At 41.4% G+C, this 14,785-nt stretch overlaps 1 protein-coding gene across 3 annotated transcripts in view; it reads left to right on the top strand.

Moving 5' to 3' along the window:
* DGKQ (diacylglycerol kinase theta) overlaps nucleotides 1-14,785 on the top strand; it is an 84,462-nt gene that overhangs the window by 7,221 nt on the left and 62,456 nt on the right. For all 3 annotated transcript variants that reach the window (XM_061634949.1, XM_061634941.1, XM_061634933.1), the window contains exon 2: nucleotides 9,593-9,672. In XM_061634949.1, the coding sequence (XP_061490933.1) occupies nucleotides 9,593-9,672 (80 nt within the window). The remainder of the gene's footprint in view (nucleotides 1-9,592; nucleotides 9,673-14,785) is intronic.

Genomic DNA, 14,785 nt, shown 5'->3' with positions numbered 1-14,785 from the left:
TCCCTCCCTCCCTCTCCCCCACCCTCCCTCCCTCCCTCTCCCCCACCCTCCCTCCCTCCCTCTCCCCCACCCTCCCTCCCCCTCCCTCTCCCCCACCCTCCCTCTCCCCCTCCCTCCCTCCCTCTCCCCCTCCCTCTCTCCCCCTCCCTCCCTCCCTCTCCCCCTCCCTCCCTCCCTCTCCCCCTCCCTCTCCCTCTCCCCCTCCCTCTCCCTCTCCCCCTCCCTCCCTCCCTCTCCCTCTCCCCCTCCCTCCCTCCCTCTCCCTCTCTCCCTCCCTCCCTCCCTCCCTCTCTCCCTCTCTCCCTCTCCCCCTCCCTCCCTCCCTCCCTCTCTCCCTCTCCCCCTCCCTCCCTCCCTCCCTCTCCCCCTCTCCCCCTCCCTCCCTCCCTCTCCCCCTCTCCCCCTCCCTCCCTCTCCCCCTCCCTCCCTCTCCCCCTCCTTCCCTTCCTCCCTCTCCCCCTCCCTCTCCCCCTCCCTCTCCCCCTCCCTCTCCCCCTCCCTCTCCCCCTCCCTCCCTTCCTCCCTCTCCCCCTCCCTCTCCCCCTCCCTCCCTCCCTTCCTCCCTCTCCCCCTCCCTCCCTTCCTCCCTCTCCCCCTCCCTCCCTTCCTCCCTCTCCCCCTCCCTCTCCCCCTCCCTCTCCCCCTCCCTCTCCCCCTCCCTCTCCCCCTCCCTCCCTTCCTCCCTCTCCCCCTCCCTTCCTCCCTCTCCCTACCCTTCTTCCCCCTCTCTCCCCCTTCCCCTCTTCCCCCTTCTCCTCTTCCCCTTTCCTGCTCATCCCCCCTCCTATCCCCTCCCTTTTGCTCCTCCCCTTCCTTTGCCCCTCCCTCCCCTCCACTTTCCCTTCCAACCCCTCCTCCATCCCATTTCCCTCTGTTCTCCCCTTCCACCTTCTCCTCCCCTATGGTCAGTTTCACCTATCCTAAGCATGATTACACAGGAGTAAATCCCACTGAACTCAGTAAGCATACAAACAATCGGACCTGCCTTTCCCCTCTCCTCTCCCCTCCTCCTCCCTTCTTCCTCCCCTCCCCTCTTCCTTCTTCTTCCTCCCCTGACTAGTCCTGATTGCAGGTGTTGCCACTACTCACCACATGCCCAGAAGCACATGTTACCAAATCCTTCCAAGCTGCACAGGATGTGGATTGGACTATGAAAGATCAACCTAAACTGTGTTTGCATTTTGACAAATTTGTAGGGCAGTATAGTATCTCAGAGAGGAGGTCAATTCTCCTGCTCCCCTGGTGCTTTCACTATAGCTGCCCAATTTCCCTGCTTTTTATAGTTTGATAGAAACATCTGTTGGCTGTAGGCAAGTTCTTAAACCGCACTTTTTGCCTATTAGTGAATTAATGTAAGTCTTCTGCATGAAAGGCCATGTTTTGTACAAAGTGTAACTCACTAGCAATAAGGAAAGTGGTGATTTGACAATGAAATCATAAACAGTATTTGGTGTGATAATTACAATTTTGACATATTTATATGCAAAAACACTGAGAAATGTCTGTGTTTAGATAGTTAGATTTAATCATAATTTCATTATTTGACAGGTATATCTTATTTGTGATTAATGGCTGGTTCTCTCTTGATCTGGTCCTCATCCCAGACATGACTTTTGTGTTCAAAGACTGGTGGTTCACCATTCCAGGAAATGATCATATTTCTTTATCTAGATTAACAAAATCATCTGGGTATGGTTTTGAGAGATTTCTTAGGGACAGCTGACAATTTCTGCAGAAACCAGAAAACTGAATTTGGGAGAAGTCTAGGGCAAGTTAAGTAACATTCACATGTTTTCTGTATGGATACTTGTCCCTGTATATTCGTATGTGTATTGCCTATGTTGTGCTATAACAGTTTGATATAGTGCTTTTGTTTAGATACCGTCACATGTTCTGTGGGGCATAGTTACAAAAGCTCAGATTTTCTAGGGAGATGTCCCCCTGCCCACATTGCTAATTGCGGTTTAGAAGAAAGGGCAAAATTTGTGGAATTCTTAAAAGCTGGCAGTCATTGAGTTACATGTAGGTTTTCAGAAAACTTGTTAAAAAGTATATTTCTGGCTGTGGCAATACGATTGGCAAATAATAATTAAGACTGAAATTGAAGGAGAAAATGGCATCATTAAAACATCACTGGCTGTAGCTTGTTTCTTTAATTAAATTGCAGGACTGCCATGGTAACTTTAAGCAGTAACATTTTTGCTTCTATTAGTCAGGTTTTTTTCAGGGCCTCCTGGATATTCTGATTGGTTTCCCTTCGTAAAGGCATGAGCCTGAGGACCTGGTGTTAGTCTGACTGCAGTGGAATCCTATTTGCTTTTCTTGTCCATTTCATTTCATTTCTGCACATCCTCCTTCTGAGGCTGTTTGTCCTTTTTTTCAGTCTTGGCTCCATTTCTCAGTTCTCCTGAAGAGAGAGATGGGTCTCCACCCATTTCCCAGAAGTCCTCTGGCGGGTCTCTATGGTGTCACATAATTGTTGGGCAAACATATCAGGGTACAAGTATACATCACTGAACTGACAGGAGCAACACATTCCCTGTCCAGGGGCCAAATCCACCTGAATAGGAAGGCTGCCTATATACTCATTGCTCAAGTGAAGCCTGCTCATGCCACCATTGCCACTAAATCCTGTAGCAATTGTTATTTTTCAGCCTGGCTACCCCCCTTTTCCGGAAGCATACACCCAATGTTGATTGAATGAACATTAGGTTAGAAATAGCTGTGTTTATTTCCGGTTTTCTAAGGAACAAAGCTATAAAAGGACTTTGCCACATAGTCAAACCACAACTTAAAAGTCAGTAGTGAGATTGTTCTTGTCCTTGTGGCAAATTAGAAATGCAGAATTTAGGCATATTTCTGCTGGACTTTGCCTGCTTTGAATGATGATTAGGTATTGTTTAACCGTATTTTCATGATGCGGTCTCCCATTTAGCAGTTAAATTTTAGCTAATTGTGAAAATGGGAAAGGAAAAAAGAGATTTATGTCCTAATCTTGGAAGCAGCTGTTCAAACATTGGTTGCCCACAATCTGCAGTGTTAACTACAGCTTCTCTCCTCCCCTCTCCAGTTGTGTTTCCCAGTTTCCCTGCTATTGTTCCTATCCTCCCCATGCTATTGTCACAATGCTGAGCACAGCCTTGCTGCTGTCTCTTCCAGGCGTAAGTACCTACTTATCCTTTGGGAAGGAGCCGTTGAGTGCCCTTTATGGGAAAGTGCAACTGCCACTTGCATGATTACTTGGAGGCTGTTGCTACTTTTCCTAGAAGAATTGGTGGTAGCAAATTATAAGATTGCATTTCCTAACCCTCTTATGTAGTTTTTGTGTGGGGCAAGCACTGAACATTTTCTCAGCCAGGATACATGTCTCATCTGGGAGGAAGGTGCAAGCAAGCACACAGGTGGTAGGTTTACAATTAATCAAAGTCTGTGATCTTGCATACCTTGGCAACCTAACACATTTTGTTTAATTCAATATTATTAGCGAGTGAAAATTAAATTTAAATGGTTAGTTTTTTGAGCTGCTTGTTCCTGTCCAAGAGGCAGTTTGCATGTACCAGTCACACTTTTCTCACACCCACTTAATCTGAAAAAGTAGAACAAAGTATTCAGTTCTGGAAATTTGCCTGTAGAAGGAAATTCAGTCTTGATTCAAAAGACAAAAGAGGTTGTGGTAACAAGGGGAGGAGAATAACCAGGCAGAGAGAAGCAGTACCTTGAAACTAATGGCAGGCACACAATTTTTACGTAGAACTTGCAACCTTTACTTCAACTGGCAGTTATTTTTAAGAGAGATTCTAAATTATATCAGAACGTTTTGTAAAAAGAAAACTCTGAATCGGGTGTGTGGCCTGCCAACCATATATGATGGCACATCAGGGGGTTTGAGAAACTGGATCTTTGGGGCTGTTTGCTTGAGGCTGCAGCAGCTCAATAGTGGTAAGTTATATAAGCTGGTATCCTTTTCTGTCATATCTTTAAATGGAGCCATTCAGTGACATGAAGAAAAGATTGATATTAAGCAGCATCCCTTTCTAATGGCCAAACCTCCCTAGGAAATTTACTGTTGAACAGAGAGTTTCTTTTTTAGTGTTATTTAGGGGAGGGATCATAACTCACTGGGAAAGCTTGGATGCAGAAGGACCCAAGTTCAGTCCCTGGCATTTCCAATTTTTTTAATTAAGTCAAAACCTCGTGTTAAAAGAGCTAACAGGGCTGGGAAGTTTTCTTCCTGAGACTTTGGACTCCAAAGAAAAGGGTGTGGATCAGAATCGCCTGTTAAAAGGCACATTTCCCCCCTTCTCATTTAGCAATGCCTTGCAAAATGTTTGAAGTTCTGACTTTGGCACTTCAAAGCACCTTGCACATGATGTCATTGCAATGTCATGTGATTGATAGGTGGCAGACTTGCCCACCTGTCAAATTTGGCCTGTGAGGCTGTTCCTGATAAGGATCTGCACCGTGGAGCCAAACAGGTTGCTCACCCCTGCTTTGGAGAGTCACTACCAGCGACAGCAAGCAGCCCCTGGCTAGATGGGCCAATGGGTCTGATTTATAACACAGCTCCTTATATAGGGTTACTCCTCTGTTCAGAGTAACTCTGTTTTTCGTGCATCCCAGAAGGTTCCACATCAGCTCTTCACCTTTCTTAAAAACCATTTCTTAACAACTGGCCCAGAAATCATCTACATGTTCACAAATGACAAACACATCCTTTTTGTTTTCCCTCTCAATTTCTTAAATTCTTTGGATGAACTCTTCATTTTCCCACTGATCTATTTCTGGGTAATTTATCTCTGCTTGAATATCAGAAAACTTGTAATACAACTTAGTTTAAATTACATTTCTAAAACTGATTAGTGTGATCCTATACATATTTACACTGGGTTCAGTGGAACTTACTCCCAAGTAGTTTTGCATAAGATTGCACCTTCTGTCTCATAAAACAATGAAATACAAATTGTGATCTTATATAAAATTACTTGGAAGCAAGCTCCACTTTATTTATATATATGTTCAGTAGGAATCTGTCTGTCTGTCTATCGAGGCCCGGAGTGGCGACAGGCCCGTATGGTGATGCCCAGAGCTTGGCCTCACCAGGTGATAGGAAGCCAAACGGGAGGAGAGCTCTGGCAACCCCTGGGGTGGGGAAAAGGGAGGGGAGCTCTGAGGTGAATGAGGGAGATCTGTGGCGAACTGAAGGGGGAGGGCTTTGGTGATCCGGGGGAAGGGGGTTTGGCAACAGAAGGTGGGTTGGTGACAATAGATGGGGTTGGCGAGCAGGGGTGGAGCCCCTAGTGTGTCTGTGTGTATTGTTAAACTACCTTGAGTCCTGTTCTCAGAAAGATGGTATGCGTGTGTAAAAAATAAGAACATTTTGGGGCACCATTGATAGCCTGAAAGGAAAAAGAAAAAAAAATAGAACTTAAAAATACTTTCCTACACAGTTGCTTGCAAGCCTGGGCTAATGATGGATACAAAATTGTGCTTCTGTGTATGAGGTATCTGAGTTACGATTTTAAATTAGTTTTAGTACAAAACCAGAAGGGAATTACTTGTTTACGTTGAGCAGCCTGAAAATATCACTTTCTTCACTTCAGCATGATAGCTATAGTTTTGGTATGAAACTTGCAAATATCTGGAAATCCCAAAAGAACTAAAAGTGATTTTTAAAAAACAAGCACAACCCTAACTCTTACCATTTTTATATGTGGATATTGGTATTTCCACTGCACTATTAGTCTGATTTTAAGAACACTTGGCTCTGTGCGTGTGTCTTTCCCAACAGCAGTAGCAGGCACCTGTGGCACTGAGGAGTCAGGGAAGTGGGCATGGAAAGGAAGCAGTCGGGGTGCTTCATTCCTTATCAGAGTGCGAGCCCCCCCATTGTTGTTTTTTAAACAAAAACTTCCACCATCACAGTGTTCTTTACCATTTATTTCTGAATTGGATGGAGCCCCAGAAGCTGAGCATTGAATCTATGGTCAGCTGTACTCCACAGATGATGCTGGGCAAGTTTCACTTTGCCTCCTCCTTCCCTCGCCTTAGACCAGCATGGAGCCTGAATGACCAAACAATATAACGAATGGGGGGGAACATTCCTTGGATGATGAAAATTACACAACCAAGCCTTGGATTGGTGTTATTAGAACAAAAAGGTTTCAGAGAAGTGGCAGAAAGACATGTAGCCGATGGAATTAGAACAGCAAACCCTGTAAGTCTATATGTCTTTAAAGAGGGGTTCTAAACTTACATGTGAATCCATGGGTTTCCCAGGGACATTCAGTGGAGTGACAAAGACCATAGGCACATTCTTCTTTCTCTGGAGACTGGCAGGGGGGAAAAATCAATCAGTTAGGATGCACCAACGTATGGATCTTTGAAGTACTTCTGATATATGTCAGTCATCACATTAGCTGGAAGCCTGTTATTTACCCCACCATCATGCCAGGCCTCATGAAGGGCAAGGGGACTACACATGTGTATTTGGGGTGGTGCTTGGTACATGAAGGGAGAGAACCCTTGAAATATAGATCCTACCATTTGGCCAGATAGAGAGATATTTAAGGTGTTGGCTGCTGTACGTTCAGGCTGGTGTCACAGATAGCCCTTGACAAGATGGGATGACTGTTGGATATGGTTTGGGGCCAAGGCAGATGTATATTGGAAAGAGACTCACAACTCAAGTGTATTAAGGGTATTAAGTAAACATAATTAATATTGTTAAGCTCTCACCACTAAACAATGAGAAGTTCCAGGGGCAGCACCTGCCTAGATTTGCTTTCCTGTGGCGGAAGAGATGATAGGAGATTTGAGGCATTTCTACTATATTTACCTAAGGATGTCATCATGCTGCAATTCACTTGGCTGCTGACAGGTAGAGCTGCAATCTACATTGTGATGACAGACTCCTGAGATCTGCTGGGCCAGCAGAGGAGGGAGATGGGGGCAGGTGGGTATAAAAGGAAAAGGTGGGCTTTGGCGAAGGATAAATGGAGAGGGGTCGGCTAATTTTTAAATACTATTATCCAGTCCATTAGCTGCCTTGGGTTCCTTTGGAAAATTAGCCAGGGTAGAAATGTTTTTAAATAAAATAAAATGCTGAACTCTGATTTGTAATGTCCTTTTGGGGAGAAAACTGTGTTAGGCTACTAGGGTGCATTAGATCCCTGCCATTACTTACTATTTTTACCTATGCATCTCTTCTGTTTTCTCCTCCAGGGCTTCCTCATAATTCAGTGAGGAATTTTAAGTTGCTCTTTGAGAGTCCAATGTACTGCAATAGCTTTTGTGTTAAGATTATAATTGCAGAATGCAGTATTAATAAAATATTTTTCTGGATTTATTTTGGAATCAATTATAATTTTTATTTCTAGCTAGGACAATAAAGTGGCAGGTTGATGAAATGTGTCATTTTTCTATATGTGGGGTGTTTTGCCCTTTAAGCCCTTTTTATAGTCTGCCACCACATAAAAGGCCCTGTCCCTATAGTTGAAGATGGGGACATCCAGAACAGGGCCTTGTTTAATGAACACTCCAAAGAAGTAGGTTCATATGACAGAAGGCAGTTCTTCAGATAAATTAATTATATAGTATTGCAAAGCAAATATACCACCTTGATGACTTATCATATTTCCCGAAATTGTTTCTATAGAGGGTGTGTTAAATTTCATAAGTTAAAAAAAATTCTGTTAATATAAAATCATCTTTAGAAATCATATTGTGAAATATTCAGTTGTCGACCACAAAATGGAATCGAAGAAATATATATATTTTTTTACTCTTGTCAAGTAATAGTCCTTGTAGTAAAGTTAAATTTAATATAAATGGAAACAATGCAGAAACAAGCAAGGACGCTGAGTTACATTTTTAACTCTCCCTTTCCCTTGATGGTTTGCTGTTCCTTTTATTACAGTCCAGGGAGCTCAAGTTGTCATCAAATTTATAGCACTTGACAAAACTCAATAGGATCCACTCTTTGCATATTAATTTAGGTGCTGACAGAGAGGTCTAATCAGGATGACTTAATCAGCTAAGAAAGATAAAGCAACAGCTAAGATGCCTTAGCTTAAAAGCTACAAGCAATAAAAGCTTATGCTTCTGTTTCTAATAGCTGATAGCTTCAATGTCATCTATGTACAGCTGTAGCATCTGCTGAGGAGAATAGTGGAAAGAAATAGGAGTAATTACACTTCGAGCAAAATAAGTAGCGCATAATTAAAAGATGGCAAGTCCCACACAGCCCATTATAAATGGCAGTTTCATTTTTATCATCTGAAAAACAACCATTTTCTCCTTGAAAATTGGTGTTGTCTATCAAAGTTTGATTAAGGCTGAAAACCTGAACATACTTATTTGGAAATTAAGTCTTAATGAGTTCAATTGGACTTATGTAAACATGTTTGGAACTGGACTACAAGAGCATAGAAAATGTGGATTTCTCTAATTTGCCAGTGTTGATGCCACTCAGGAGCAAATCTAAGCTGTTGAGAAATGGGTTCAAAGTACTGTATGTGATCACAGGTTTTACTTGTGACAATAAATATGTCAGAATGCCGAATTCTGTCACTGACCTAGCATAATGACAAGGTGTGAGTAAGGATGTGGGCTGCCTTGCATTGGCTTAATGCTTTCATTGAGCTATCCACTACACCCCAAGATGTCTTTCCTGGATAGTCACTGCCGGTTCAGACCTCATCAATGCGCATGCAACAACAGATTTTTTTGCCTAAATGTGCAAAACATTACACTTTCATTGACCTATATTTGCCATTTGTTGCCTGTTCACCAATTCTGGAGATACTGTTTTGGAGCTTTTCACAGTATGCTTGGGTTTTCACATTTCTAAATAATTTGCTATTTATATAGCACCATTCAGTGCTTCAAACTGCTTCATATACATTATCTTTGTATGGTAGGCAGTTCCTATCCTAATCTTGCAGATGGCAGAGGGAAGGATATAGATGTGAAAAAAAGCACATTCCATGCTAGAGATTATACCCTATTTTCTGTGATGTTTAGGTTGCTTTTTATGTGTTTTTAATTATGTGTTTAAAATAGTTGTAACTCGCCCTAGGACCTTTGAGTAGAGGGCAGGTAATAAATAATAATAATAAGAAGAAAGGAATTGAAAATTAAACTTCTGATAGCATAATGTCCTTATAAAATTTAGGGTGCGGCCATACTTGTAAGTACTGTTTGCTCTTTTGGTTGTTCATCTCAAAAAGGATATTGTAGAGCAAGAAAAGACGCAAGAAGAGGCAATCAAAATGATCAGGGGACTGAGACACTTTGCCTATGAGGAAATGCTACAGCGTTTGGGGCTTTTTAGTTTAGAAAAAAGTCAAGTAAGGAGGGACATGATCAATGTTTATAAATTATGCATGGTGTGGAGAAAGTAGATAGGAAGAAGTTTCTCTCATTAATACTAGAAATTGGGGTCATGCAATGAAACTGACTTGAAGTAGTTTTTGCCCAAAGAAAAGGAAATGCTACTTTACCACCAATGCAAAATTGAGTCTAGGATGAATTAAGATTTTTAATGTTTTTCTTGTTTTATGACCAATTAACATGTACACTTTATTTTCCACAGTTTGCAATTTTATGTCTCATGAGAAGTGCCTGAAGCATGTGAAGATACCATGCTCCTGTGTTGCTCCAAGTCTTATCAGGGTAAGTTGCCTGTGGTTTGTGATAAGCTGATGTCCACGTACAAAGTAATATCCTAAAATGTGCATTTCTCATTTTTGAATTTCCTTCTCTTTCCCTTTTGTTTGTCTTTTTACTGAAAACAGGTTGGTGTAAAAATGTTTTTTTCCATGCCATGAAATGTTTATATAATCAAAATACAACAAAATGACTTTTGCCCCTGAACAAAAGTGTTGGTTAGGATTTCAGCATAGCCTACTAGTTCAGTTAGCAATTAGAAGAAGCAGTAATAATGTGCTTAGCAAAATGTATCACGTCCAAATGATCTGGAATATTTGCAGCATTAAAATATCAATTAGAGGCACTGATATAAGGAAGGATAATATGCTATGTGACAATGTGTAATCAATATAGTGCAAGGATGATAAATAGAAACCCCTGTCTTGCAAGACTTTGGACATTTTAAAATAAATCTTTAAAATTGCACTGAATATTTCAGTTTTGCCTGAATTTTTTCCTGTTACTTTTTAATATAAAATTATTTCAGTTATTATTTTCTAGAACCCTAATTGGAGATATCTGAAGCCTTTAGTTCTGTTCACATAAATATAATCAAAGCAAAATAATATTTTTTCTATTATTCTATGAATTTGAATTTTTATCCCATCCTTTCTCCCAAAGGAGCCAAGAATGCACCTATGATGATTTCTACATGTAGGTTTCTGGATTGGGTACAGATGGAATTGTACAGCTTTTGAAGAATGGGTCTTGCTAGTTTGGGATTTTATTAGATTTTTTTTTTCAATTAATTTTTATTCTAATTTTCAAAACCAAAATAATACAAAAAGAAAACAACACAAATCAATAACTAATACAATACAAAAAAAATACATATATATAAAAATATTGACTTCCGATTTGTCATAGTTCAGCTATAAATCTATAATATATAACAAACCTATCTCTTAATAGATTATAAAATCACCTTCCTCCAGCGGTTATCTTAGTTGGTTTCAAATCTCATTAACATCATATCATTTTAATATTCCACAAAAAGTCAAAGAGAAGTTTCCAATCCTTGAGATATATATCAATCAATTTTTTTTCTAAATAAACATGCCAATTAATCCAGCTCATCAAATCTACTAAATCCAGTAATTTCAAAACACTATAATTCAACTTTAAATCTATAATATGTAACAGACCTATCTCTTAATAGATTATAAAATCACCTTCCTCCAACAGTTATCTTAGTTGGTTTCAAATCTCATTAACATCATATCATTTTAATCTTCCACAAAAAGTCAAAGAGAAGTTTCCAATCCTTGAGATATATGTCAATCAATTTTTTTTTCTAAATAAACATGCCAATTAATCCAACTCATCAAATCTACTAAGTCCAGTGATTTTAAATCGCTCTTCTGTCATTATCCATATTGGGTCCATCTTCCATCTTCCATCTTTACGCACCCAAAAATCTTGCTGTCATAGTCATATAATAAAAGTCTGATAGGAATTTCCTCCATCACAGATATTTTCTTGCCATCAAATCCAAACGTATCACTGAAGTATTGTTGCAAAGCCGCATCTCTGCTCCTCTTTTCCACATGATACACTAGTACATTTCTTGAAGGTTTTTCCATTGACACAAAACAGGGATTAATTCTATTAACTTTCTCCATTTCAAGTTCCATCAAATCCTTCCAGGGATTTTATTAGATTTTATAAGTATCTGCAGGTCTTGGTGATCATAGTCCATGCAGGATCTTTGGTGTTCAAATGATGCTCAGGGTGGTATACATAGTCCACACGCGCACACACTTGATCCTTGCAACAGCTATTTGAGGTAGGGAGGCTGAGGGATGTTGAGGAGGGACCATTGCTTAGTGGTAGAGTATATGCTTTGCATGCAGAAGATCCAGGTTCAGTTTCTGCCATCTCCCTTACAAATAAATAAATGGGAAGGATCTCTGCGCAACACCTTTGAGAGCTGCTGCAAGACAATATTGGGATGGATGGGCAAGTAGCCCGATTGGTTTAAGCCAGTGTTCCATGTTCCTGTAGTGGCTGGCCCAAGGCCACTCATTAAACTTTGTGGCTGGATGGGGATTTGAGCCTGGATTTCTCTGCTCCTAGTTTAACATTCTAACTACTACACCACACTGATACATCTCACATGGCTGGGTTTCTGGTTAATTCAGAGAGCTTATTTAGTCTTTTTCACGATGGTGCTTGGCTCCAGAACTCATCTGCAATGCTGGAAATCATGGAGAGATGCATCATCACCAAAGGTGCTCTTATTTGCTTTTGAAAATAGTCTAGGATCAGGTAGACACTTGCTTCCCAATAGGCATGCATATTACATACAGTAATACCTCGCATTAACGTACTCAATGGGACCAGAGCGAGTACGTAAACCAGAAAATGTGCTTAAAGTGAAGCACTACCTTTTAAAACTTTTTTTACCTCTCCTTCATGCAGAGCCTCAAAGCCCCGCGCTAAAGCCTCTGCTGCTGCGCCTCTCAGCTGATCGCGATCGTGCCTCCCAGCTGATTTGCAGCGGCGCGATCGCGTCTATTTCCATCCCGGCATGCTAATGCCTCTGCTGCTGCACTGCCGCGCCTCTCAGCTGATCGCGATCACTCCTCCCAGCTGATTTGCGGTGGCGCGATCGCGTCTATTTCCACCCCGGCATGCTAATGCCTCTGCTGCTGCGCTGCCGCGCCTCTCAGCTGATTGCGATCACTCCTCCCAGCTGATTTGCGGTGGCGCGATCGCGTCTATTTCCACCCCCACGCGCTAAAGCCTCTGCTGCTGTGCTGCGTTTCTGGAGAAATACAGGCATATGGAGCATGTACGTTATAGCGAGGCGACGTTAAGTGAAGCGACGTTAAGCGGGGTATGCCTGTACATACCTTTTAAGGTCTATGCAGCCTCATGTATAACATATAATATAGGGTTTTCTTTGTTAGAAGTCTTAGTCTTTAAAATGAAAATCTGAGCATGCCCATGACTTGAGTAAGGTAGGTGGCTTCTCTCTGCTGCTACTGAAATAATTTTTTTCATGTTTTCCTACTTTCATAAGACAAATTTGATATTTTCATAGTTTGATCTGCCTGCCTGTCTTAAATATGACAGATTGCAACCCCATGAAAATAGCTGGATTTATCATCTGATATAATCAAGAAATTAGAAAGTGGTTCTCACAGAAAGCCATTTTGTCCAGAAGGATTTAGGGACGAGTGATTTTTTGCTTCCTGCTGTAGGAGAAATTCGAGTCCATATGAAAGGCAGTTTACTTTCTGAGGTTGGGAGCAGTAGTGGGATGGGATGTTCTTTATCCTCAGTGTACCTATGCACACAGCTGAGTGAGAATGGCTTTGTGGTATTCTCCACCCTATACGAGCTTGCGGAACTGAAGAGAGTGTTGCTGAATATTTTACTGGGGGAGGAGAAATTCCGCTACAGTCTCCTGGGAGCAGGGCTCACCATCTAGCAGCAGCAGCAGCAGCAGACTTTCTTCTTTATAAGCTTTTGTTTGTTTGTACTGCTGCGGCTGTTGCAAGTGACAGTAACTGTGTTGGGAGCCTGTTTTACACCCCTCCACGCGCACACAATACCCCAGGCCCAGTGTTGTTTCGGTGGGGAGAGAAGGATATGGCTTTTGCTACACATTTTCCAGAAATTCTCTTCCCTCCTTTTGAGGTGTGTGTGTATGTGTGTGAAAGATTTTTCCAGAAATTTTTCTTAAAAAAATAAATAAATCAGCTGGGCGCTAATTATTTCCTCCCTCTTTGGCTGATACACGGAATAGGTGCAAATTCAAAGGCTGCATTAAGGAAGTTGCAAAACTTGCTTCTTGCTATGTGGCACTGTTATGCTCTAGATCCCATTGCTGGTCCTTGAGTTTTGCAGTTCTCCTGGGTTAAAGATGGGGAATATTCCTAGCCCTGCCTGGAGATGCCGGGGATTGATCCTGGGACCTTCTGCATGCAACGCAGATGCTCTACCACTGAGCTATGGCCCTTCCCCCTTCAAGATCAAGACAATTGCAGGGCTCCCAAACTGAATCAGGGATGTGATGTTGGGGGAAGGTTATTCATCTTTTCCACATGTACCACATTTTCATATACCCCCCTCCCCAATCAAACTGCTGTTTGCCACTGTCTAATTTGGCCCTTCGGAACGTGCATTCCCCCCCCTTCGGTGCTAACCACAGTTTAATGTGCATCAAGGCTACCGACTGCCAGGATTTGAAACTGGCTTCAAAGTGTGTTTGGACGTTCTGCTTTAGATGAAATCTGCCCTCGTATTAACCGTGATTAATGCTAACCAGATGGAACATTAACCCATGGTTGAAAGAAGTGAGGGAGGAATTTGCAAAGGCAGAAATATGGATTCCTGGGGCTAGCAACTTATTAGAAAACCATGGTTTTCAGGGAGCCACTGTTACATCTGCAGTGACCTCTTCATTGTAGAACATAATAACAGATAGGAATAGGAATAGAATTTTCCTTACGGGATCTTACATTGATAATGGCTACTCCAGGCAGAAAAGTGGGAAAAGGAGAGGATGTGGAATTGCAGGTTGCTTCATTCTGTCTGTACTAGAAATGCAAATGGCTGCGCCTTATATTTAGATTTAGTATGCCGTCCATAATATCGTTGAAAGTCATGTCCAAACACGATTTCCTTTTTTTACTACATCATTTTAATTATGATTCTTGTTGACGTTTGAAAAGGTTGAGAATTTAAACCCTTAGATTTATGTTCCTTTTGTAGCTTGATACATTTTAAACTTTAAAACTTATAAGTAGGACCTCATAAGGTCTGTTGTATTGTTCTATGGTCCTATTCTTAATGTTTTAAATTGTCTTAGTATTTTAAGTGTATGTTTCATGGTTTTAATGTTACAAATAGTTTAATTCTATTTTAATTGTATATTTTTGTATGTTTTTTACCTATGTGTAGTTTTTGTTTGTAAGCCGCCCTGAGTTCCAGTTTTGGAAAAAGGGCGGGGTAAAAATAAAGAGTAATAATAAAAGAGTAATAATAAGTAGCATAAATGACATAGTTGCAATAGAGTTTCCTTCAGCTGGTGCTGCAGAGAATGCTTTTGGTTTCAGTGCGTCATTCG

The sequence above is a fragment of the Rhineura floridana genome, chromosome 1 (assembly GCF_030035675.1).
Source record: "Rhineura floridana isolate rRhiFlo1 chromosome 1, rRhiFlo1.hap2, whole genome shotgun sequence".
NCBI lineage: Eukaryota > Metazoa > Chordata > Lepidosauria > Squamata > Rhineuridae > Rhineura > Rhineura floridana.
Note: the sequence above shows the minus strand (reverse complement) of the source record. Positions and strands in the feature narration are given on the sequence as shown.